Genomic DNA, 24,969 nt, shown 5'->3' on the forward strand with positions numbered 1-24,969 from the left:
AAGGTATGAACAAAGGGATAACCCTTCAGGTGCACGTGATCATAGCCATTTGTAGGTAAACAGGTGTGATGGCATCTAACTTCTAGGGAAAATGGGTTGAATACTACTGAAAAGATCCGTGCATTCAAGGAGGAGGGGGTAGCAATTTCGGCCACCACTTTGAGGCTCTCCCCCATGTTGCTCCTGGGGTGGGGTCCCCTGTCCCATATGAGCAGCATATCAAGGGACAACTAGGGCCACAGTGGGAGGGAAGAGGTCCTGCTTCCATTCAACAGAAGTCCTCCAAACATGGAAGTTTTAGAGCAGATCCAACCCAATGGGTTTCCATCAAAGATCATTCAAATGAAAGCTTCATCAGCCACACTACAAATAATGAATACTGGTGGGACACGCCTATTTCATCTCTGTGCACGCACTAACAAAAAGATGGAAGTACACTGCATAAGGCAGTAGAGGGAAGAAGCTTTTCATAGTGCAAAAGAATACATTATCTTTGATACCTAAGTGCATCAACACAGTGCTTGATAGAAAAGCACACAGTTCAACGATTAAGGATACAAGGCATAAGCTACAGTTCAAATCTTCGTGTCCCTGCCACTCAAACCAAGTCACTTTCAACAACAGCGTAATAAGAACCTTTTAGTAACGAACATATATCCACGAGGCGGCAGACTCGTCTGAACCTGTCAATTGCTCATCCAGAAATTCTGAAATGCTGGGTGTCTCATGTCTAAAGAAACGCAAAGGCTTGCTGAGCTTGCAAAATTAAGGCATGCTCTACATCTAGGCCTGTGTAAACATTTTTTAAAATCACAAAGTAACAAGTAAATGCTACAGATATGCACAACAGAGGCAAAAGTGAGAACTGATTCAGGCCTGCGCTGAGGCCTGGTGGTGTGCTTTTGAATTTACTGCAAATCCCTTTTCAGTTGGAAGATTTGTAGGAGAAACCTGAATAACTAAGGAAAATGCATTTCTGTCTAATAGTCAGTAACAAACCTTTTCTGCATCTCCAAAAGGAAATCAGAATAAGGCAATCAGACACATAGTACCAAGGGGGTAGGGGGTACGGGGGCCTTCTGGGGCGTTCTGGGGGCAGGGCAAACGCGTGCCCAGGGCGCAGTTACCCCTCGCTCCGGCCCTGAAGGCGATGTGTGTTCATGAAACTCAACCATGAGCATGATCCAGCCGAAGCCAAACATTTTAAGTCCTTTATAAGTTCAGTAAAAGGATTAAGAAAAGGTGTAAATCTCATCCTTAAGAAAAAAAAACAAATGGGACTTTAGCTAGATGCAGAATATTGCATTTCTGACATGTTATTTGGTGGAAAGAGATTTTACTGTGCTCATCCAACTTTTCTCCAGCAATGAAATTGCCCACAGATTACTACATGTTGTGATTTCAGACTGCTCAGTGGCTTTAAACCAGACATTGGTTTAAACTGGTATCACTTCAAGCCCATTCATCTCATTAAGAATTTACTGAGCAGTGAAGTAATTACTAAATGTGATATCTAAGATTCTTGCTAAATGACTATCAGACTTTGAAATGCTGGTATCACTTGACCCAGTTCATCAATTTTGTTAAATAAATTAAGATACAAAGTTTTAATGGGATTTTGAATAAACTTATAATTAATTGTTACTATTTTGAATTCTATTCTTATTCTCTTAGAGGGTCATGCAAACCGCTATTCTGAATAACAGTTTTTATAGGGTACTTGGGATGTGTTTATGGAACAACGGGGGCAGTGGTCCAAAAATTTTTGGGAACCACTGGTTTAGATTTTTTTTAAAACTGGGGGTATTCCATTTGTTCATATTTGTATGATTTTCTGTACTGTCAAAACAACAAGGATCTAAGAAACTGAAAGGCGCAGTGCTCTCCAAAGCAGAACTGTACCCCACTAAAACCATTTTCAGCAGACTTAAAATGATGAACATACTAGTTAGGACTGCACTGAAAAAGTCGATTCGTCTTCATCAAATGCTTGATAAAACTCAAGGGTTTCGCGAGGAATAGAAAGCCACTCTTAGTTTTACCAGAACAAATTTGAAAAACAACCCATTCTCCAATTTTAATCTTGGTAGTATGGGAATAAGCCTAAACCGTAGTTTGCTGTAAAGACGCAGAGCAGAGGCTTCATCAAAAGGAGCTGTTTTCAAAATATTTCCTTGAAGACGTCTTTCTTGCACTGCAGACCTAACTCATGCTGTGATTCTACAAAAAATGTTATGATTTGTTTGCTATTATTAGAGCTCCCAGAGCTACACTAAATTCTGAATTTTAGCACAGAAAGATATTCTGTGACAACGATCTAACCTTTTCTTGCAAAAGCCAACTGCAGCACAGAACTAGAAAGAGTGATCAGGAACTAGCAAATCCTAGTTGTGAAATTAAAGTGAAGAAGTGCGAGGAGCTACCACCTCACAAAGAATGAGTTAAGATCGGCATGGACCTATTTGCATATGACATTTCCCCTCCTATGCTATCAGTAGTGACGTCTGGATCAATGCAAGACACGTGCAGAGATCTGGGTGGATAAACCGAGATCAGCTCTTTAACACAGAATAAAAACAGCAGCACATTTCCATTTAGTGTATCAATAAATAAAGCATAAAGAATGTGGAAACATGAAATCTGCAATATTGTGCCATAATCATCAGCTTTGGTGTTTCCAGCAACAGTCGAATAGCACGTTGAGAGGGGATAATGAGGACATAACATTAGGAATAGCAGACTAGTGATGAGAATTTTGAAACAAGAAATACACATGCTTCCAGTATAGTAAAAAAACAGAAGCCTGTAGTGTATATACATATATATTTAAAAATGTGCTTTCCACCAAAAAATGATACAAGAGGGGTTTGTCCCCCAAAGGGGTTGGTAGAGTAGTGCAGAAAGAGGTTATTTCTTCAGCTTTTTGTGCTTATAAATAAACTGTCACCTAATATAGAGGGTAGAACCCACACAATGCCGTGTGCACGGAAAACTGATCCCCCCGTGCAACCTATAACCCTTCCTTCTTGCAATGAATCCAGCAATTAACAACTGAGTTCAAGTAACCTGCATGATGCAGGCCTGGGCCAGAATGGCTCACTGGATCCCTCTTCCATTGGAGTCACAATGGCCTCCAGTTGATCAGCGACATCCAGGTGCACTGCGATGAACCTCTCGCAGGGACAGTACTACCAGCAGAGTGCAGGATGGATCATGCCGCTGAGCTCAATCAATGTTTCCTGGTCGTACATAAACACTATTGCACAAATCACTCAGCAAAATAAAAATCATCAGTTTTGTAAGTTGCTGACTCTCTCTCTTTCTCTGTATATATAGTTCTTCTTCCTCTAGAGAATCTTGGCTAACTTAACCTCCAAGCAAGAAACCTTTATTTGTTTTAAGTAAAAACTAAAAGCTTATTTCTGTAAAATAGTTGGCTCCCGAGGCTAAAACAGAGAAAGACAATAGTGTAAAATATGCAGCATAACGGGATCTGTGCTTCACTGGCATAAAGCGAGAATTGGGAACTGGTTGACGGAAAGGCTACCTAATGCAAACATCTCTGTTCAACCTGTGACGCATGAATCTCTGTCTCATGACAGCCACAGGAGAGGCACCATACAACAAACATGGAGTATAACAACAGGCTTGCAAGTAACCCTTCTTAATCTGAGCCAGACAATACAGCTTTATTAGGCAGATCCACTTGGCCTACAGTAGATGTGTTGCAACTGCTCAGGGGGCCCCCTGTGTCAACGACTCATGTCACCGGACTCTGTGTTCTCTGTTCTGGCGTCTTTCACGTATCCAGTTTTTTTCTGTTTCTGTTTCGATTTCTTTAACATGTGGACCTTGAATTAAAAACATTAAAAAGTGAAGAAGACATCAAACCAAACTTTGTTCAAAATGCATCTTTTCTTAAAGATGTTTTAGGCTTGGAAGAATGTGACTCTCATAAAAAGTAGGTCTACACTTCCGGTTTTCCTTTCAAATAAAAAGAAAAATTTGGGACAAAATCTGGAGGTGTTACCTTTGGTCCTGCAGCAGAAATAATTATCTGGCCTGGCGGCTGCATCCAGGGCTCTCCATCTACTTGCACAGGGATGGGCTTCAGAAGAGTCAGGCGGAAGTAGGAGCCTTGGGCAATACGGATGCCTGAACGGAGGCCGCCCTGGACTTGACCCTATATTCAAAACAGAGTCAGAACAGTCCTTCTTAAAGCAACTGAATTTGCATGAAGGAATACTGCGTTTCTTTCCAGGTGTGCCATCGAGAAAGAGAAGAGTCATCTTACATAGCTGTAACTTGTATAAGACTGTACAGTATAAAGACGTTTAGTACATCACTTTTTTCAGAAGGAATCATCTTACATCCAAGTGTGAAATATTGCTGATGAGAGAAGCCACAACAATATCAAAACTTGCTGTACAAAATCGATGTGTTAGATTCAAGTCCAGTAGCATCTTAGAGTCCAACAAGGTATATCTTTTGAAGAAGCTCCTTTTTGTCAGATACTTTTCACTCTTGAAACGGTACACCCCAGAAATCTTGCCTGTCTCTGAGGTGCTACTGGACTCAAATCTAGCTGCTCTACTGGAGTTCCTCTGAAACTAAAATTGAAGTGCTTGTTGTATACTGAATATTTACTCCTAAGGAAAAAAATTAGGTAAAAGACATCATCTCATGAAACATTCCCAAGATTAAAGCCTAAAAGGGCATTTCTGAAAAAAGAATGTTTGCTATCAAGTTGCTAACTGAAGTTCAACAAGTGGTAAATTACCAATTTCAAATCAACAGTTAATTTAACTTCTTTTCTCAAATAAGTTAATTGGGTTAAAAGGGATTCTACCTCTTAGACAGGCTTTTTTGGTCTACTAGTTGGGCAACTACTTTTTAAATATAATTTTAAGTTTCAAATGTTGTTTTATGCTGCCTTATATCCCCGGCTCCTTTTACTATTTATAATATTTGTGTTGTCGCTTTGATGTTTTTACTGCACTGTTTCTTATTTTATGAGCTGCCTTAAGCAGATTTCTGGACTGACAACATACAAGTTTCCTAAATAATAAATAAATCTAGTAGATCGTTTGAAAGCCACTCTAGAAAACAATTGTGTGTCCCAGAATGCTTGCTTGAAAAACAGAACATTTGAGATAGATATTAGCTAGGTTTAAAGTTGGGAAGAAAATATTTAATTAATGGCAAAAAAAATTTATGTGCTGAACAAGGAACTGTTAGTTATACTTTTCATTGCTTGATGCACCACCTATCTCATTCACTACAGACACTAAGCAGGGACTGGATTTCTAGTGAGCCTCACAAGAATTTGTTATAGCCAAAATCCAGCCTTTTCCAAACCAATTCTCTTCCAGATACTTGTTATAATCTGATCAGAGGGTGGTATTTAACCAGTTTGCAACAGCTAGCGAGCTCTATTAAAGTTCTTTTTTTTTCTCCCCAGCATCAAATTGGTGGTAGGATAACCTGTCAATATAGTGTATATATTAAATTTTTTCATTTTAATATTATTTTAATATGATAAAGCCAGCTGCTGATGGCGCCCCCTCCTTCCCTTTTTATCATCTGTGGCCTTTTACATCTTGGGCCTTTCCATTCCCTCCACAGAGGGATCTTTAGATTGCCGGATGCGATATTTTATACGGTGTTTTAAATGGTTTTAATGTGAGATTTAGAGTCCTAATTTTATTATATTGTATGTATTTATTGAATGTGCTCTTCTTGTTATTTTAGATGATATTAGTTGTTGTACACCACCCAGAGCCCTCCGGGGAAGGGGGGGAGGGTCGGTATAAAAGTTGAATGAATGAATGAATGAATGAATGAATGAATGAATGAATGAATGAATGAATGAATGAATGAATGAATGAATGAATGAATGAATGAATGAATGAATAATCAGTTCAAGCGGTATAAACAATTATTATAATTTTTTTTTTAAGTTCTGAATCCAGTGGCACCTTTTAAACCAATGAAGTTTTACCCTTGGTATAAGCTTTCATGTGCATGAAAATTTATACCAAGAACAGACCTTTGCTAGTCTTAAAGGTGCCGCAGGACTAAACTTTTTTCAGCTGCTTCAGACCAACACTGGCTAACTACCTAAATCCATAGGATGATTTTAAAATTTCATCTATGAATAGGTCAAACCCATGAGATAATTCAGACATCTGATGAACTATAACTTCTATTGGATCCAGAGGCATAGCTGGGCCAAACTGTGCCCGGTGCGCAGTCTATATCCTCCCCCTTCCCACACTTACCTTAGTTCCTTTCCTTTTCCTAGAACTTTTTCAGGCTGAAAAAAGGCCTATTCACAGTTCAAGCTTAAAAGTGGCCTGATGGGAACAGTAGATCCTTAGGCCGTTTTTAGCCTGTACTGTGAACAGGTCTTTTTTTCAGCCTGAAAAAGTTCTAGGAAAAGGAAAGGAACTAAGGTAAGTGTGGGAAGGGGGGGGGGCGCCGCAAGGGGGCACTGCAGGGGGAAGGGGGAGGGGCCTGGGGAAGGGGGAGTGGGGAATTTTGCGCCCCATGTGACCCCAAACTGTGCACCCGCTGCGTGGCGCACCCCTTACCCCCTGGTAGCCCCACCTCTGATTGGATCTTTTCCTAATTAATCCAAACCCAAACTTACCATGTGAACAACTCCAGTGACGCCAACAACTTCCAGTAAGCCATCATCGATTCTTGGTTTCTCAAACCGATTATCATTATCGGAGCCCCACAGATCAGCACCGGAGCCCCAGCTACACAGAGAGGAGAACAAGGGGGCCACTGTTACCACACTGGTTTTTTTAAAAAAAGTTCTCTTTTTTACATCTAGTGCACAAAACACTTCTACAAAAAATGCCATATCATACATAAATTAAATTAGTATTAACGAAAATTCCCAGAAGATAACATCTTTTGTCCTGAAAACCATGCCTGCTGTGAATATTCTTCAGAAAGCCTGATAGAGGCAGACTGATGCACGTCTCTCACTTTTTACATGCAATCTACAAGTTTCAGGACAGGAAGTTAAGCTTTTCATGTTTCCTTTGATTCTCTTCCTTTATAATGGCTGGAGATGCCCTCTGGGCAACTCTGATCTACAGAAGTCTCATGAGAAGGGGTTCAAGGAGAAAGAAGACTGAGAAAAGTTTCCAACAAGTAGAAAAGGGGTTGTCAATTCCCTCCATTCTGCCTGTTAGAAGTTCTTCTCCGTCTTACCCAGGGGTAGGGAACCTGCGGCTCTCCAGATGTTCAGGAACTACAATTCCCATCAGCCTCTGTCAGCATGGCCAATTGGCCATGCAGGTAGGGGCTGATGGGAATTGTAGTTCCTGAACATCTGGAGAGCCGCAGGTTCCCTACCCCTGGTCTTCCTAACCAAGCACATTCCCCTCCAGAAAGCTTTAACCCTCTACTAAAACCCACTTTCAGGGGGTATCTTCTCACCACTACAGTTACGGTTTACCCAACCACTCCCACAGTGGAATAGTGTCAAAGTTAATAAATAGCCCATGCAATCCAGAAAGTGATTTTATATATTACATTAATACTACACTGAAACAAGATGTACACCACTGGATCAAAAAAGGTCAAACATGAGATGGGTTCAACATGGATTCAACTTCACAGATGATAAAATGCTTCCCCTGCTGCAGGATCACACCACTTTTAATGTGAACAAAATGACTGCAGCTATGCCCAGTACACAGTTGGGTCCACTAACTCAAACTCAAACTAGACCTTTATTAGGCATCAGGGGGAAAAAGGAAGAAAATATATAATGTACACCAGATAGGTTTGACATAATGATACAGCTAGAAAGAGTATCAGGAGTATGCATGTATCATTTATGCAAGGAGGGGAGCCCAAAAGGTTATTTCAAAGTATTAACTAGGAAATTGGCCACCATTTCCTACATCTTGGGGTCCTGATTGTTCAGGAAATAGTTCAGTCCACCAATCAGAGAGATTTTATAAAATATCACAAAGTAGCAAATATAACTTTTTGCTCTAGAACCTTGTATTCACAACGGAGTTTTATTCTAAGAAACCAGATTTGCAATATAACTCCTCGCAGAATCCTAAACCTGTCATTCATTCTTGATTACAGATGTTAGAAAATAAGAGGGGGAAAATAGAGCAGATGAGATGTAATTAAAGAGTTTTAAATTTCACCCAACATTCAAAGAGGTCATTCTGTCTTAAAGACTTATAGCTCCAAGACTTGCAAGGTGTTTTTGCATCAAGCCAGACAGTCTTTAAACACTGTTGGATTATGGATTCAATATTTATACAACTATGTGTTATGCCCAAGGCTTGTGCATTGTGGAAGCTTTTGTTCCAGCTCCACACTGTGCCCCAAGAAGGAAACAGGTGTGCCTAATACTTAATGTACCTTTTTTGCCTTTGAGCCCAGTTGGGCATGCAAAAAGAGCACAAATTCAATCTGCAGGTAAATGGATTTCAGGCTGCAGGGCAGGGAAGAGACCATGGAGAACTGCCAGCAGTTGGCTGGAACAGGCAGTGCTGAGCCACATCAATCAATGCTATCACTATCTGTCCTCATCCCAAGCTCCATGAACAAAGACAGCAGCAAAGGGAATCAACAGAGCCACCGATGCAAGGTAATCACGCAGCGGAAATTGCACTTGATGCCTTCGCACATTTTAATATGCCTTAGAAAAATAGTTCAAATCCAGGCACCTAAAGTGTGGGAGTTATCCCTGGTGAAATCATTACAGCATCCATAGATGGAAGCTGCATGCCAATCCTGAAAGCAGAAAACCAAGCCATCCACAGATGACGTAGGGGTCTCCCTGTATTCAGGGGACACCTCAGTACCCAGTGAGGATGACTTCGTAAATCAATCCGGGGGGGGGGGGGATCTCCAGAAAACCAGACGAATGAGGAATTAACAAGCTTCTAGAGCAGTGGTTCTCAACCTTCCTAATGCTGCGACTCTTTAATACAGTTCCTCATGTTATGGTGACCCCCAACCCTAACATTTATCCATTTTACAGATGGAGAACACTGATGCAGAGAGTCTTAGGCGACCCCTGTGAAAGGGTTGTTCGACCCCCAAAGGGGTCCCGACCCCCAGGTTGAGAACCACTGTTCTAGAGTTTCAGAATGCTTCCAGCAATTGTGAGTCAATGGGGAACCAAAAGAGAGGTGAGGAAAAGGGCCTGCTGAATCCCTGACAGTCATATTGTGTAATCCCAGGCAGTCATATTGTGTAATCCCAGGCCACACTGATACCACCCTGGGGCGGAAGAGACAGGGCAGGAATTTCCAAATTGTTTACCCGGAGTCGGTCCCCTCCCCAAGGAACAGTTTCTCATAGCCCCCCAGCTTATGTCACCTCTCAGCAAATGTCACGGTCGTATGTGCCTATCAAGGCAGCAGCAAAAGGCGCTCACATGCAGATTGGGATCTCTGCATAAGCAGGGGGGACCCTCTATTTAAAGAAAAATATTAACAGGAGCCTTGAGGAGCCTAAAAGACCAATGAAACTTTATTCCTGCATATGCTATCATGGACTAGACAGTTTATGCTGGAATAAAATGTTGTTAACTCTTCACAGTCTTGCAGGACTCCCGTTTAATATTGCTGGCTACCCTTCCGTAAGAAAAAAAATATCTGTTGCTTAAATACAGTCCTTTCCCCAACAGCTTCATGCAAACATAGCATGCTCGTAGGATCAAGGGTTACTCAAATAAGAAAAATACAGGGGGTGGGGCAGGCCAACTTCTTGAATATCCTAAAGGCGCGGAACCCTCAAGTTTCTGCACTTTCCTCCAGTTGGTTCCACTGTAAAGGTTAAGTTCAGCAAGTGACTTAAGACAGAGTCCAGTATGGTACACAGGCCCAGAGTGAGTACAGCTATAAATAACCACTACAAATATTGTATGGAGAGATTATACCAGTTATCAAGGCACAGCATAGAATGCAGTCTTAACACAAGCGTAGATTTCTCAGAGACTAAGAGGCTGGTGAAAATGTGCCCACAGGTGCACATGCCCACACAAATGGTTTGATCTTACCTGGGGATATTAATGAAAATAAGTCCCTCGATACTTGGAAGCTCAACTTCATGCTGGTCCACTTGAAGTTTTATTTCTTTATGAAGGTTTCTTGTGTGACTCATTCTCTGCAGGCCAACTTTCACATAGACACCCTTGTTATGAAACCTAGAAAAAGAGATGTTCCATTTAATGCAAAGGCAGACTCACAGCACACCAAGGATTTAGCTCTGTTCACGAATACAATGCCGTTAAAAAGGAAGATGTTCTTCTTAGAATAGGCTGAAGCTACAGATCAATTTGGGTGTAGAACAGTAGTTCTCAACCTGTGGGTCGGGACCCCTTTGGGGTTCAAACAACCCTTTCAAAGGGATCGCCAAAGACTCTCTGAATCAGTGTTCTCCATCTGTAAAATGGATAAATGTCAGGGTTGGGGGTCACCACAACATGAGGAACTGTACTAAAGGGTCGCGGCATTAGGAAGGTTGAGAACCACTGGTCTAGAATATAACTAGGGATAAAGGCTTCACAGCTTTGGTTCTGCATTGTCAAAGAGCACCTCTGGTTTTCTCTTTAAAATTTCTTCCATGTTAGTCCTCGCTTTGAGCACCAGATGTACAAAAGAGCCCCATCCCCCCTACCCCTTACCCCTAGTTCAGGGGTCTGCCACCTGTGGCTCTCCAGATGTTCATGGACTACAATTCTCATCAGCCCCTGCCAGCACGGCCAATTGGCCCTAGTTGGTTTTTAAGGGTCCAGGAACAGTGCAGTGCCAGCACAAGACCAACAGGGAACTTCTCAGGAAAGTTCCCAAGCCAAGGAGGCCTCTGCAGTTCTTGAGCCTGTCTAGCAATGTTCCATACCACACTGACCTAAAGCTAAGGCGGATTTGTGTTATATATACTTGGTATGCTCTTCCTCTGGCTCATGGAACTCCTAAGAGTAAAAGCCCTCATATCTTCAGACCCAGGGGCCAAGGAGGAGGCCTTATATAAAACGGGACTCTGGCTGCTTCTGCTTGGTGTGGGGGGAAGGATCATATGAACACACTCCAACAAGCTTATCATGAGTTGCAAAGTTCTACTTCATAGGATCATCTCCCAGCGGTGCCTCATCAATCACTGCTAGGATTGCACAGTTCTCGGGAGCCTTACACATTCAGCCTTTGGGGGCTTGTGCACAGATAGGTCTGAGCTGCAGTCACAATCAGGTATTCGATCAAGCCTTTATGTAAGCCACTGGGTCATTTGATGAAAGGTAACCTTCCCTAGTTAAGCCAGACATTTCAAGAACCTGACAAAAAGTGGACTCAGCAGCAAGCACAATGACTATCAAGGCCCACAGAAGGCCCCTCACGCAATCTGTCTGTTTTCATACAACCGTCAACCTCAAGCAGGCTGTTCAAACCAGCCTTCCTGGAGCAATGTTATTAGAGCTGCTATATTAGAGCGCAACATGGCAAAATAGCAGTATCCAATCAGTAACCAGAGAACTGCAAACCAGAAATGAAGTTCAAAGCTGAATGAAGAAAAAAAATTTACTCAAAAATAAGCCCTGCTATTCCGATCAGTGGTTCACTTAACCAAAAGACCCAGGTGCCTCTAACTTAACTTCAGCGAAAACCTAACGTTTGCTCTATTAAACAATGGAAGCCACTGAACTGATTTTTATGCTAGATTAAACCGAGGCTATTTTTGGGTGGAATTTGAGAAATCAAGAAAATTATTCTCAACAGTCAAAAGTCTAACTTGACAGTAGTTTAAGAGTATTATCTTAAACAGAGTTACTTCAATGGCTCACACTACATAGAAAAGAACCACACTGTTTATATTGGTGTCGCATGTGATTCTAAAGGGACATGCATTCCCAAATGGCATGGCTAAGAAGCGATAGAGACATGTCCCCAACAACACTACAATCAAATGCGACTAAGGCATTCTTTGTCCTACAGGATAATTCTCTTTTGATGCTCCATTTGCAGTCATGAATAGCATGGGGTGGTAAAAGAAAGTACAACACAGAATATAAAATATTACAGGGGGAAGAAGATGCTCCTTAATTCCCGAAGGGTGTCAACCAGTGATGGGATTCAAATAATTTAACAACCGGTTCCGGTGGTGGGATTCAAATAATTTAACAATTGGTTGTTTACAAGCACCATTTTAACAAGCGATTCTGCTGAAGTGGTGCGAACCGGCTGAATCCCACCACTGGTGTCAACTTAATTTTCTTCTAAGATGACATTATCCAGCAGTGGTCCATGAAATAAGGACACTTGTACTGTTTTCCTCTGACTGCCCCCCTCCAGCGAGGCAAATGATTGTAATTTTTTGCTTAAGATGGGACATCAAATACCTGCTGTTGAATTTGTCTGGCTCTTCTTCTCTGGCATGATGAAAGCCTAGACTGAGCTCTGCATCAATTCCAAGGCCACAGTAATTGTTCATTTGTACAATCTGAAAATTTTCACAAATGGAAACAAAGTCCTGAAAAACCATGAATGAGAACATTACACTGATCAACAAGTGGTTTCCCCTCACAGTAGGAGCTAATAAACCTTGAACCATTCAGAAAAAACTCCTTCAGACATGAATCAGTCAATAACAATGGTGGCAGAAAAGAGGGTTTTTTGCTGCCACTGCCACCCCCTTCAAATGAGCTCTATGGGTCAAGTATGACTGTAGCTTTACATCTCCCACAGAACATCACCTGACCTGCTTCGTGGTTCCCCAGATTGTCAGGTAGTTTGAGAGGAGTATGCTATTATAGGAATGGGGATGCTAAAAAGCAACCCTGTAAATTCCTAATTCCGCTGTAGGACAAGTTAATCTACTAGATCAGGGGTCTGCAACCTGCGGCTCTCCAGATGTTCATGAACTACAATTCCCATCAGCCCCTGTCAGTTCATGAACATCTGGAGAGCCACAGGTTGCAGACCCCTGTACTAGTCACCATCGCTATCCAAACAATCCCTCAGAAAATTCTGAAAGGCTCCTTCAGTCCCAGCGAGAGGACCATCCAAAAAACGCCCCCACTCATACAAAGAGGAACAGCCAAGTCCAAAGAGGCCCAACAATTTGTCACTTGGTGCAAAATACTGATCCTGTTTAGTGCTCTTTTTCATATGTGAGATCCTGTGGGTGTCAAACCAGTAAGGTGGCATTATGGAACTGGGAAAGGGGGTTTGAAGCACCAACAGACCCATTACCTTGGATGGCACACAAAAAAACCCCCACAAGCACCAACACACCTCTTCCTTTTGTTCCAACAGCTCATTCCTGGCACTGCCATTCCTCTCCTGCCTCAGAAGCTACCCTCCAAACCCATCTCCAACTAAAAAACAATACCCTCCCCAACGCAAGATCCCACAAGGTGTCCAGGCTCTGTGCCAGATCTCCTTCCACGTTTGGGGCTAGTCTGCTTCTCTCCACAGATGACAGCAAGCCCTTGGCTGAGCCCTGAGCAATCCTGACAGGCAAGGTCAAAGGACATAGGCTTGTATCGGCAGTTCAAAAGACTTCAGGGCAGTCAAGATTTCTTATGAAAGGTTATTAATTCCCACCAATTATCCCCGCCTACCTCAGACTCCTACTGAGCTGTTCCTGAGGGTCTGACAATCCTCAGGAACAAAATTTCAGCACGCTCAGAGAGAGGGGAATATGGGCAGAAACCTCTGTCCCCATGAAGAAAACCTAAGTGCCTGTAAGTCTTTGGAATCGCACAGCTGGATAGAGGGTGCTTTTTTAAAGGTATGACCCACAAAAACAAAACAACATGAAAAGTACCTTAGGAGGCTCAGGCTCTAATACACCATTTTCTGAACTTTCAATAGCCTCTTGCGCATCTAACAGGATGGTCCAGCGATCCATGAGAACATCATCTGCTTCATCTACAGATATCAGGATGGAGTACGGATCTTCGCCACTATATCCAGCACCCCAGCGCAGCACCCTCCCCAAGTCGTTACCTGATTTTAAAAAAATTAAGAGAAGAAAAGCTCTCATGAACCATTCAGATGAAAGCAAAAAGCAGTTCACGTGCAATCAGTATGACTACTAATATATCCTTCTCCCTCTTATACGATCATTTGAAAACATAAAATGCTTTGCTATCGTTACTGTACTTAAACTCTTCACAATGACGAACGTTTTGCTTACCGAAGCAAATAAAAGTCCCATTTAAGAAGAAGAAGAAGAGTTTGGATTTATATCCCCCCTTTCTCTCCTGTAGGAGACTCAAAGGGGCTTACAATCTCCTTGCCCTTCCCCCCTCACTACAAACACCCTGTGAGGTAGGTGGGGCTGAGAGAGCTCCGAAGAGCTGTGTCTAGCCCAAGGTCACCCAGCTGGCATGTGTGGGAGTGCACAGGCTAATCTGAATTTCCCAGATAAGCCTCCACAGCTCAGGCGGCAGAGCGGGGAATCAAACCCGGTTCCTCCAGATTAGAATGCACCTGCTCTTAACCACTACGCCACTGCTGCTAAGTGGGGGAAAGGTTTATTCACACCTCGCTTTTCTCTCTAATGCAAATCCAAAGCAGCTCACAACATAATTCTCCCCTCCTCCTTTTTATCCTCACAACCACCAACCCATGATGTTGGCTAGACTGAGTAGGTAACTGACTCAATGAGCTTCCATGACAGTGGAGGGATTTGAATTTGGGTGTCCCAGATCCTAGTTCAACAACCTAGTGCCGTGGTGGTGGACCGTTGGCACTCCAGATGTTATGGACTACAATTCCCATCAGCCCCTGCCAGCATGGCCAATTGGCCATGCTGGAAGGGACTGATGGGAATTGTAGTCCATAACATTTGGAGTGCCAAATTCACCACCACTGACCTAACCACTACACCATGTCAGCTGTCATGAGCACAGGCAACAGCTTTCCATTTTCATTCCCGCTCCAGCCTCACCTGTGCCTAAAGGTAAAATAGCCACCGATGGCTCTGAGCAGACGAGCTTGTGCCGAATCTCTTCTAATGCGCCAAGAACCCAGCCGACTGTGCCATCGCCACCACACACCAATATCCGGAAGTACGGAATCTGAGAGAATGTATGAAGTCTTCAATATAAAAATACAGGAGCACAGTGTTACTGCAGAACTGCTGTCAATTAAAACGTACAAACAGGCTTCTTAATTCTTCAAGCCAATTACAGAACTTTACATTTGATGGTTGGCTTTTTAAATGGACGGATGTCAGGGATCCAAAGAGCAACACAGCCATCCATGAGGCTGGGAGGTTTCTGTGACGCCAATGAGAATCTGGATGGTTGTGCTTTGAAGCACAGACTGCGATGCCACCTGGCTCATTTTCCTTTGAAATAGAGGCGAGATCCAAAGGCATGGCTGTGATATGGAGTGGCAGAAATCCAAAGCTCCCTTCATCACATGAAAGTAGCCGTGTGGATCTTGGGAAACAGGACTGTAAGTTTCTTTCTACCACCACATGCAAACCAAGTCATTGGAGAATCTGTCTGCAAAGAGCGACCATAGTTTTGTTTTGAAAAAAAACCAAACATTTTTCCAATATGGCTTTGCAATGATAGAACAGGTGGACTGAACCCAAAGGGAGAAGATTAAGGGGCTCAAACGGCCCAGAAAAAAAAAAGATGGAGGCCAATGGTTTGCTGGTGGTGTGCCCGGAAAATGCTGCAGCTAATAGAAGATGCAAACTTTATTTAAAAATAAAAAAAGAACACTGATAAATATATAAACCATCCTAAAACAAACATCACATTTTATGTTCCTGATCAATTATGAGAGAAACAATATCTTTTGCATGGTAAGGTTTACAAAAATAACCTTAGTTGAAGGGGCAGCAGCCAACCTAAGCTTCTGCACGTAGCAAATATCACAGCAGAGCACTAAATCAACCCTTTAACTCCTGGATTCAGATAAGTAAAGTGAGCTCTGCTATGCAACAACAGGCTGATGAGACATCATTCCCATACCCCTTATACTCCATTTCACGCTTGGTACACACCACTGTGCATTTGAGAAATGAACCTCTGCTGCATTTCTGTAGCTTCTGCCAAATCCCGAATGTAAAAATAGAAATGTTATTTATTAAACTCACCCCTACCGTTTTCTTAGGTGACCTTAAAAGTGGGAAGATTTACTTCTGACATAAAGGTTAAACAACCCTTTTCCATTGTACCTTCCCCCCCATCAGCACTGTGCATCTCAAGCGACAACACACTGCAGCTGTGGCCCATTATAATTTGGAGACTGTTGGCTGGTATCTAAAGACCTAGGAAAGTAGTGGCACACATCTATGGGGCGGGGGGGTTTCATGAACAGCAGCATCCTCTTCCCCCATTTCAGGAAAGTTTCAAAAACTATTTGTGACATAACATGCCCCCCGCAGGCCAGACTTCTTGAACAGTTTTTGATTGGTTTAATATTTTCTTCTGACTGACAAATTAGCATTTCTTTTATCAGATATAGATTCATATGTCACATTAGCATTCTTCGTCCTGGAGACAAAGTAGTTAAGAGCGAAGTATGTCTCAGAGACAATGACCAGTTTGGACAATTGTCCCTTGGCCTGATATATAATCTAAGTGTTTCATTCATGTTTTATTATTTGAAGCTGTTCTTCAAAGAGGAAAAGAAAATCCCTTAAGGTGAGGGCCAGGGATGCCAACCTCCAGATGGGGTCTGGAGATACCTCAGAATTACAATGATCTCCAGACTACGTTAATCTCATATTATGCAATCGATTCTATAGTTAAAATATTTATTCCACTTCTCCTGGAGAAGACGGTTGCTTTGGAAGGTGGGACTGCATGGCATTACAGGGATCCATCCATCCATCCATCCATCCATCCATCCATCCATCCATCCATCCATCCATCCATCCATCCATCCATCCATCCATCCATCCATTCATCCATCCATCCATCCATCCATCCATCCATCCATCCATCCATCCATCCATCCGATTTAACATACCACCCCATCCCTAAAAGACTCTGGGCGGTGTACAACCAATAAAACCATCACATTAAATCATGAGCACTAAAACATTTTCCATTAAATGCAATCAACAATCAGCTTCAAACTCCGTCTTAAAATCAGATGATGACATAAACAATGGACTCATCGGGCGGGCGGCATAATATGAACAAGCCCCCAAGGTAGAATATAGGGTGCAGGGGACAGGACCTTCGACGGCCGACCTCCCCAAAGGCCCTGCAGAACTGTTCTATGTCCCGCAGAGCCTGAATGGCTGGGGGGAGAGTGTTCCACCAGGTTGGGGCCAGGGCACTAAAGGCCCTGGCCTGGGTAGAAGCCAGCCGTATCATGGAGGAGCCCGGGACCACCAGCAAATTGGCCTCTGCTGAACGCAGAGGTCGAACAGGGACATATGGGGACAGAACAGGGACATATGGGGACATTAATCTTCTCCCCTCCCCAAACTTCACTCTCCCAGACTCCATCCTCAAATATCCTCCATCCAAATATCCTCAAATATCCAGGGTATTTCAGAACCCAAAGTTGGGGGCCCCAATGAAATCTCAGATGCACCACAGATATGTTTCTCTGACCCTGGACACTGTGTTCATTATTGGTCAGCACTGAAAAGAAACCCGCCTTCTTGACTATATTGTGACAGACACCTCAGACTCATAAAAGCAGCATTATAAGCAGCAATTCTAAATCACAGGGGACGTAAGAACTGAAATTGATGTAGGAGTCAGCACTTGTTGCACCTTTACATTCAACTGTTCCTTCAAGGAGTGGCCAAGCTTTACGTATGGCTCCCACCTTATGTCACGTTCGGATGCCATTTGGATATGGTTCAAGTTGCAACTGGCTTACTTCAGCACTTAAAAGATATTATGTGCTTTCAAGACCAGGCAGCACAAAAAAGGAAAGGAAGGAAGAAGTCCAGCAAAGTTCAGTAAAACAGTACCAACTAGATTTTTAAAAAAATTAAAGGGAAATCAGTATCGAACTAAAAGTTACCCAGGCAGCGGTCCTCCATTTGTTAGTTCAAAGACTTGATGAGGATTCAACAGCTTTCTAAAACTGTACAATAAATCCCGACCTTTAAGGCCTCCACTTTTTGGGTTCACGTAGACCAGCAGTGGACAGCAGTTCTGTGGAAGCTTGGAATGCTAGAAAATGCAAACAGACATTGATGATGTCATTCCAAAGATAGGCAGACTTGGACAGTATCTGCTGGAAATTTTTCCAGTGCAAGCCTTTAAGAAAAGCCCCTGACCCGCATAGAGGAAACCTGAACTCGATTGCTAGCATAACAAAAAAAAATCCTTAGTAAAAATAATAAAAACAGCATTGAAACATATTTTCCTTTTTCCTCTTTTACACTGTTAGACCCTGTAAGCAACATAAGATGGTTAGCACTTGAAGGTAAAGAATTAAAACATACTGCATGAGATGAGATGTATTCAGATAGGGACCTATATTTAAGGCAAGGACCTATACTTGATGTCAAAACTAGTAATAAATATTATAAACATAGATCGAGGTTGCTCAGTTCATGTATAAGTTAAATATGCTTTGCCTACTGTTACTGAATACAAGTGCTAAAATTTTCTGCTAAGAGAAAGAGAAATGTAATTTCCATCAATTTTCTCTTCTAGTTGCTGACCTCCGACTGGCCGCCCCCATACCATTCATGAGGGTTCCCTATCCCCGTGGTGTCGAACCTTTGGCACTCCAGATGTTATGGACTACAATTGGCCATGCTGGCAGGGGCTGGTGGGAATTGTAGTCCATAACATCTGGAGTGCCAAAGGTTCGCCGCCACCACATCAGGGAGATCAATTGGCTACGGGGGAGTGGGGAGGAAGAAAGATCTGTTCTGTGTTAGCAGAAAATTCCGTTTGGCTCCAACACACTATCATCTCCATATTCTCGGGTAGCGGATGAGTGTGGCAACCTAAAGCCACCAAGAGAGGGTAAAGGGTGTAAAGCATCCTTTACAAAAACAAAACAAGTTTGGTACAGTGACACAAAGCCATGAGAAACATGTCTGCATCTTTAGAAAACCTGTATGTGCACATGCATAGGAGGCTCGCTTGAGCTAAGACTCCTTGCCATGTACATAAAGAATATTTCTTCAAGACATGTGCACACTGTTCATACTTTACACCAGCATACCCATAGCAGCACATGGGGGAACCAATCTGAGTTCCTGGCAGAGGCCAAAAGGCAACAAGCTTCCTTTAGCTATCTGAAGAGGACAAGAGATTAATTGGGCTAGGCAGCTGTTCAACTACTCTGTTGTCTTGCTTTTCTCTCAGAGGGGCACTGACAATTGTACTGGCATTGATTGAAGCGAGCCATTTCTGTTGGCTTTGGAGTGCAGGAAAAGGCAGCAATCAAGATGGAGTTATTTGAGACAGGGTTAGCGCAATCAAGCCCAGACTGTTGCTTGCTCCCAGAGCAGCAAATAATCATGCCTAGCTAAGGGACAGGCTCAGTTCACACATCACACCAAAGAATGGCTTGTCTGACTCAATTTAGAACCCAAGCCGAAGTCTGAACTTCAAGTCATGGCTTCTAATTCCAGTTTGATGGCTGGTCAAAAGCCATGGATTGTCAATTTATGCGTTACCTCAGTCAGAGCGATGTGTCCCCGATCATGGTTTGGTATGGAGTTTGACCTGAACCAATGTGTGCTGCATCGTTGCTCTTTCCTGTTGCTCAAGTACAATCCTGAAGGAGGTTTTTCAAAGTTCACAGGCTGCAATAATGTTTGGACTAACTCTATCCTGTACTCCAATTCTAGGTTTTGCGTGAGAGCACACCTCTGCACAGCTCTTCTCTTTCACCTACTACGGTGTATGAAATTGTTTCCTAGGGCACATGCATATGTATTTAAAAAAATCAATAATGTACACAGGTGCAGTGGAAGAGATGGCTATAATCGCTGCTTGCAATTTCTATGCTTTTTCCACACGATCAAATGCTTTCCATATGGAAAATGACAACTTATCAAGCAGCATAGAGAGAGAAACCGAGCATGGACACCCAAGGTTCCCTTATTAAACCCTCTCCTTCCATAGCTCTCCATTTAGGGACTGAATGAATCAGCTGCAAGGCCTCTTTTACAATTAAACCACCAGGTATATTTTAGCAGCTTGGAATCTGAGGACTATCAATCTTTTAACCAACGGGTAACGCACGAACAGGCTTGTTCGGTCTTAATTTTGGCCTGGTGCAGGAACTTCTAGAGTACTCTAGACTCACGCTGACCCCATGGCAAGCGGGTGAGCCTCTTCCCCACAGTGTATGTGCGCACAACATCACTGATGACTGACCCACTGGCCTTGCCCATGTGGCTGCATCCTTCTTGCAGGCTGAGAAGTGAGAGAGTCACACCATAAATAGGCAACTATGTCATCCCCACATGGATGTGTCCATGAGGGCCCTGAACGTCCTGACATTTCCAGGAGATCTAAACTTGGCAGAGAATCTCAAAAAGAGAATGGTTATGAGCTCACAACAGGCCAGGAAAACGCCAACCGGACAGAGAGTCATTTTAAAGTGCACCCTTAAGTGCAGTAAATTAATCCATCATTATCTCTCAACATACAGCCGTTTCGTTATTTTTGAGCCAAGTTCTGGCTATCCCTCAAGATTATAAACATAAAAGCTGTTTTTCCTTTAAGGAGAACAAAAATAGTTCATTATTTTGAGGCCAAAAATCAACTAACTGTTCTTTGTTTATAACCACACATTCTTTAACTGGCAGTAAATGTTGCTTCACTCCCCTTCTTCATTAATTGCTCTCCTCCTTTCTGTATCCAAAGCAAGAAAGCTAAGCAAACTCAAGAGCAGGGCTGGATTTCATTAACTTAATTTGATTTGGAGTTACTGAAATTATTACTTTGGCTACTCTCATTTAGGAAAGTACTACATATTTGTCATATTAATTTAAAAAATCCTGGATACCAATGAGAGCAAATTTAATTAATGCAATTTACACTGGAAATGGGAGAATATTCATTACCTAAAGGAGGCATACATTGAAAAAAATACAGCGTGAAAAATATTTAAACAAATATTCACTGTATGACTGTTTCCCCTCATGCCAGACAACTACTTTATTTTAAGATGCTAACATAAAATGAGCTCCAAGCTCCAAGAGGGGAAAAAGTATAAAAGTTTTTCAAAAGTGATCTGACAATCACCTTTGGATCTGGAACGTAAAAGTTTATTCATGCAGAAAGCAAGTTGGAAAGAACAGCTTTCAGGCATCACTGGTGAAAACGGCCTACGTATTCAAAAGCATCTCAAGTTATTGGCAAGAACACTCAGTCCGGAGTTTTTGGTTCTCATAAATGTAGAGAAAATGATGGGAAACATGAATGTACTGAGCTCTCTTTCTCAAAAGCAATTATAGTTGCTCAATTCTGCCACGAGGGTTGCTTGGGTGGCACCACCCTCTGGGCATCAGATGCTGCGAACTGGAGTTTCCTGCGTTGCAGATCAAGCCACAGCATTTCCTGACACAAGTGACATTTGTGTGGCAATATAAAAACCTATGAGTTGCTCAAGTCGTACTAATGCAAAGATTCCTCATTCCCGAGTAAATGTGACTAATCACCAATTAACCTGGTTGCAATCTGAACTTCTTACTGAACCAGTTCAATAGGCAGCAAGGTTGCTATCTCACTGCTTCAGAACACCCCCCAATCCCAAGTTAGTGGTCTGCTAAGCAGGCGTAGGAAAAATTGTTCATGGTGGCTTTGATAGTGGAGTAAAGCTCTCATTTGATCATTTGTCACGTATACATTTAATCCACACTGCTTCTAGAAAGGAATGTCCATGAGGTATACGTCAACTCTCAGTTAAAAAGGAATCACTTATTGTATATATTGTTTATAATTACATTACTTATATCTGAGGATTATGATCAAAGGGGGGGAGATATAGAATGTCATTATATGTACATGATTATATGTCATCTACAAAATACAATGAAATACCTCTACAAAATACAATTAATAAAAGGAGTCGCTGAAAATTTTGGCAGGATTGCTTGCAATTCTCACCCCCACCTGAGGTGATGGTAAAAACAAGGTTACGGTTGGTTTTTATTAATTATGTCTGCACTACTGAAATCAGCCTTATGTAGCTCCAAATTTTCATTGTTATCTGATGACTCTGGGGGTGTCTCAAACCTGGCTGAGTAATGATCGTAGGAAATGAAAACTGCTTGGGAACACTCAAGGTATAGCCTTTCTCATTTTGTATTTCTTGGAAGTGCAGAAGTATAACGTCTGATGAACTCAAATGCCACACGCTTGCTGGCAGGAGAACTGCAACCATACAATCTTAGTTGTTTTAGATCAGCTGCTAACTGGTAATTATCCTGGGGACGGACTGTGGATAAGGACGAAGTCTGCCCCAGAGACATTACCAACGTGGCTGCAAGCAGCTTGGAAGGATGGAGTCCACCTTCCCGGGATGAAAAACCTGGCAGCTGCTCTTCCGGATGTGCGGATGTTCTTGGGGCTTCCATGATACGAGAGGCCTTTGGAGCACATCACACTTTTGTTTTTTTCTCGAGGTGGGGCTATCAGATTGGAACTGGGCAACGCCACCTACTGCAGAAAGCGGGAGACCCAAAACTAGGGAACAGGAATTGATTTGGTCATCACTTATCATGGATGGTAACAAACCTTTGTCAAGGAAGTCATCATAACTTATTTGGAAACAGAACGGTACAGAAGGTGCCTTACTGTCTGTTTTAAGAGAAGTCAGCACCATTATAGAGGGCAAGACCTGAAGTTTTTGTCTGTTCTCTGTTATCTTCCCAATTTTACCATGCAGTGAGATATCTGTATTTGTTAATTTCTTAAGAACGTTTAAACAATGGATCTTACCAGAATTTCAGGAATCACTACAGCAGTTAGCGGCTTGTCGTTAACAGTGGTATCTTTAGCTAGCATATACAGTCTTTCAGCTTCGGAAAAACATGCAACGTTTAGTATAACAGCACCTGTTTTTAAAAAAAAGGATTCGATTTTCAATTGCTTCATACAAAATACAAACATTTATACACATAAGAATATGATGCAATATCTTTGTCCCCAAACCAAGGGAGTAACAAATTATACTGGATACCAGTCAATCTTCAAAGTTAACATTAATTTAAGGTGCTGTCCCGCTGAACACTGTGGTTGCAGACTGATCTGGTTTCATTTCTGACATGTACGACGGCCATAATCCTTCAAACACACTTTCTTTTTTCTCAGTAGAGCTCTGGGTAAAAAACTCTTGATGTGCATCTCAGCATTTTCTGCATACATCAACTCTGAGCAAAAAGCAGTTATAACCAAAAATAGCTCCAAAGAAGCAAGCCATATACTATTGAAAGCTAACTGAATATATGAGGGTTAGTGTTAGCTTCCAATAGTGTATTTGCTCCTTCCTATCCAAGGGGACACTACTGGAAACTGCTTTGTTTTCCAGGTCAATTCTGCACAACAAATGTCCAATAGGTTGCAGTCGCTATAAAGGAACCTGGTTTCTTTTTCTCCATTCACGTGCATGCCGTGCAGGCAGCGATTAAAGCCCATGGAAACAATCCAGGTTGCTTTTGCACCTTCGCATGGAGACACTTCTCTTTAAAAAAAATTCCTGCAACGCATGCGTAGCTACGCAGGCACGGAGAAATGAGCCCCCGCTCATTTGATCGTCCCACGATAAGAGCAACTGCGTAGCTACGCCGATGCTACCCACAAAATTAAAAAAGAAAAAGGGGTCTCCTTGCAATGTCAGGGCAATGGCAGGTTGATTGTCCCTGACAGTAGACGGCGCGGTGGAAGGGAGGGAAATGAAATTCCTCCTGTCTGTCTGTTCGCTTGGCAGCAGCTCCAACCTAGGATTTTTCAAAAGGATTGCTGCTTTAGCAATTTTCAAAAAAACCAGGTTGGGGGAAAGGGGGAAATAAAACGGGGTGGGCTCGTTTTGGGGGTGGGGCCTATGCAAAGCCCTTCCCCCCCAAAATGGGTTATATAATATCCTTCTCCTGTTCTATTTGTCCTGTGCAGAATCATCCCCAATCCAGACTCTAGGGTTTACATTTGCCTCTCCTTGGTGATATCCCCATATAACTTGCCTTTACTTATGCACAAAGTATGGCATTTTTGAACATTCAGAAAATGAGACATTTCCAAGACAAAATATTCATAGCCTTTGTTAACAAGACACAGACTAGGTACAGCTTAAACATTTTCTGGTGGGCTGAATATGCCAGCAAAAATCTGTGCAGGGTTTAAACAGGTTTTGGTTTCTGCTTAGGGAAGGGTTGCCCAACCAACTTCATTTCCTAGATAAAAGTCAATGGCTTCTTGCAGTAGGACCAAGGCATGGTATAGCCACTATTGTATAGCCTTTATTTCCCTCCTTGGTAGTAAGATAGAACTACAGCTCCATCAGCACCAGAAAAGACAATCCAATACACCCATGCTTGGCTTCTAGAACTCCTTGCTACTGAAATACTTTCCTGCCTGGTTCCATTTGTCTGAGGTACGTCAATGATAAAAGCAGTCCCTTGCTCAAGTCCCAGTGGGCAGCAAATGCCGGATGTTCCTCCCCAGATTTCCACTGATACAAGAGCATCGGTCCAGATCTTACACCCTTTCTCATGACTTCTGTTTATGGTAACATCAGGAGCAACCCTCAGTCCGCCCCCTCATGCTTCTTTCCCAGATTGCTTCACCATGCATAGAAGAAAACACCTGAACGGTGAGATCCCACAAATGTTCAAATTTAGCATTTTTCCTAACCCTGAATACTGTGAATACTGTGACTGCTGCAGAAAGAAATTTCTGTGCAAGACCTGAATTTCACTGAGACAACAGACAAGAACTCCCAGTTTAGGAATGTACTTCCATGTGTAGTGAAGGGGACAAGTAAAAAAATACAGGAACCCCGAAACGGCTATTGATCT

The 24,969-nt window shown here is 42.5% G+C and overlaps 1 protein-coding gene across 1 annotated transcript in view; it reads right to left on the reverse strand.

Annotated features, from left to right (window-relative positions):
* Window positions 1-2,051: 2,051 nt before the first annotated feature.
* DGKQ (diacylglycerol kinase theta) overlaps window positions 2,052-24,969 on the reverse strand; it is a 77,876-nt gene continuing 54,958 nt past the window's right edge. The window contains exons 13-21 of the mRNA XM_048504418.1: window positions 22,898-23,013; window positions 18,003-18,154; window positions 14,944-15,092; window positions 13,816-13,997; window positions 12,386-12,486; window positions 10,052-10,198; window positions 6,653-6,764; window positions 4,031-4,183; window positions 2,052-3,851 (exon numbers count right to left, since the gene is read on the reverse strand). Of these exons, the coding sequence (XP_048360375.1) occupies window positions 3,753-3,851; window positions 4,031-4,183; window positions 6,653-6,764; window positions 10,052-10,198; window positions 12,386-12,486; window positions 13,816-13,997; window positions 14,944-15,092; window positions 18,003-18,154; window positions 22,898-23,013 (1,211 nt within the window). The 3' untranslated portion in view covers window positions 2,052-3,752. The remainder of the gene's footprint in view (window positions 3,852-4,030; window positions 4,184-6,652; window positions 6,765-10,051; window positions 10,199-12,385; window positions 12,487-13,815; window positions 13,998-14,943; window positions 15,093-18,002; window positions 18,155-22,897; window positions 23,014-24,969) is intronic.

Source organism: Sphaerodactylus townsendi, linkage group LG07, assembly GCF_021028975.2.
Source record: "Sphaerodactylus townsendi isolate TG3544 linkage group LG07, MPM_Stown_v2.3, whole genome shotgun sequence".
NCBI lineage: Eukaryota > Metazoa > Chordata > Lepidosauria > Squamata > Sphaerodactylidae > Sphaerodactylus > Sphaerodactylus townsendi.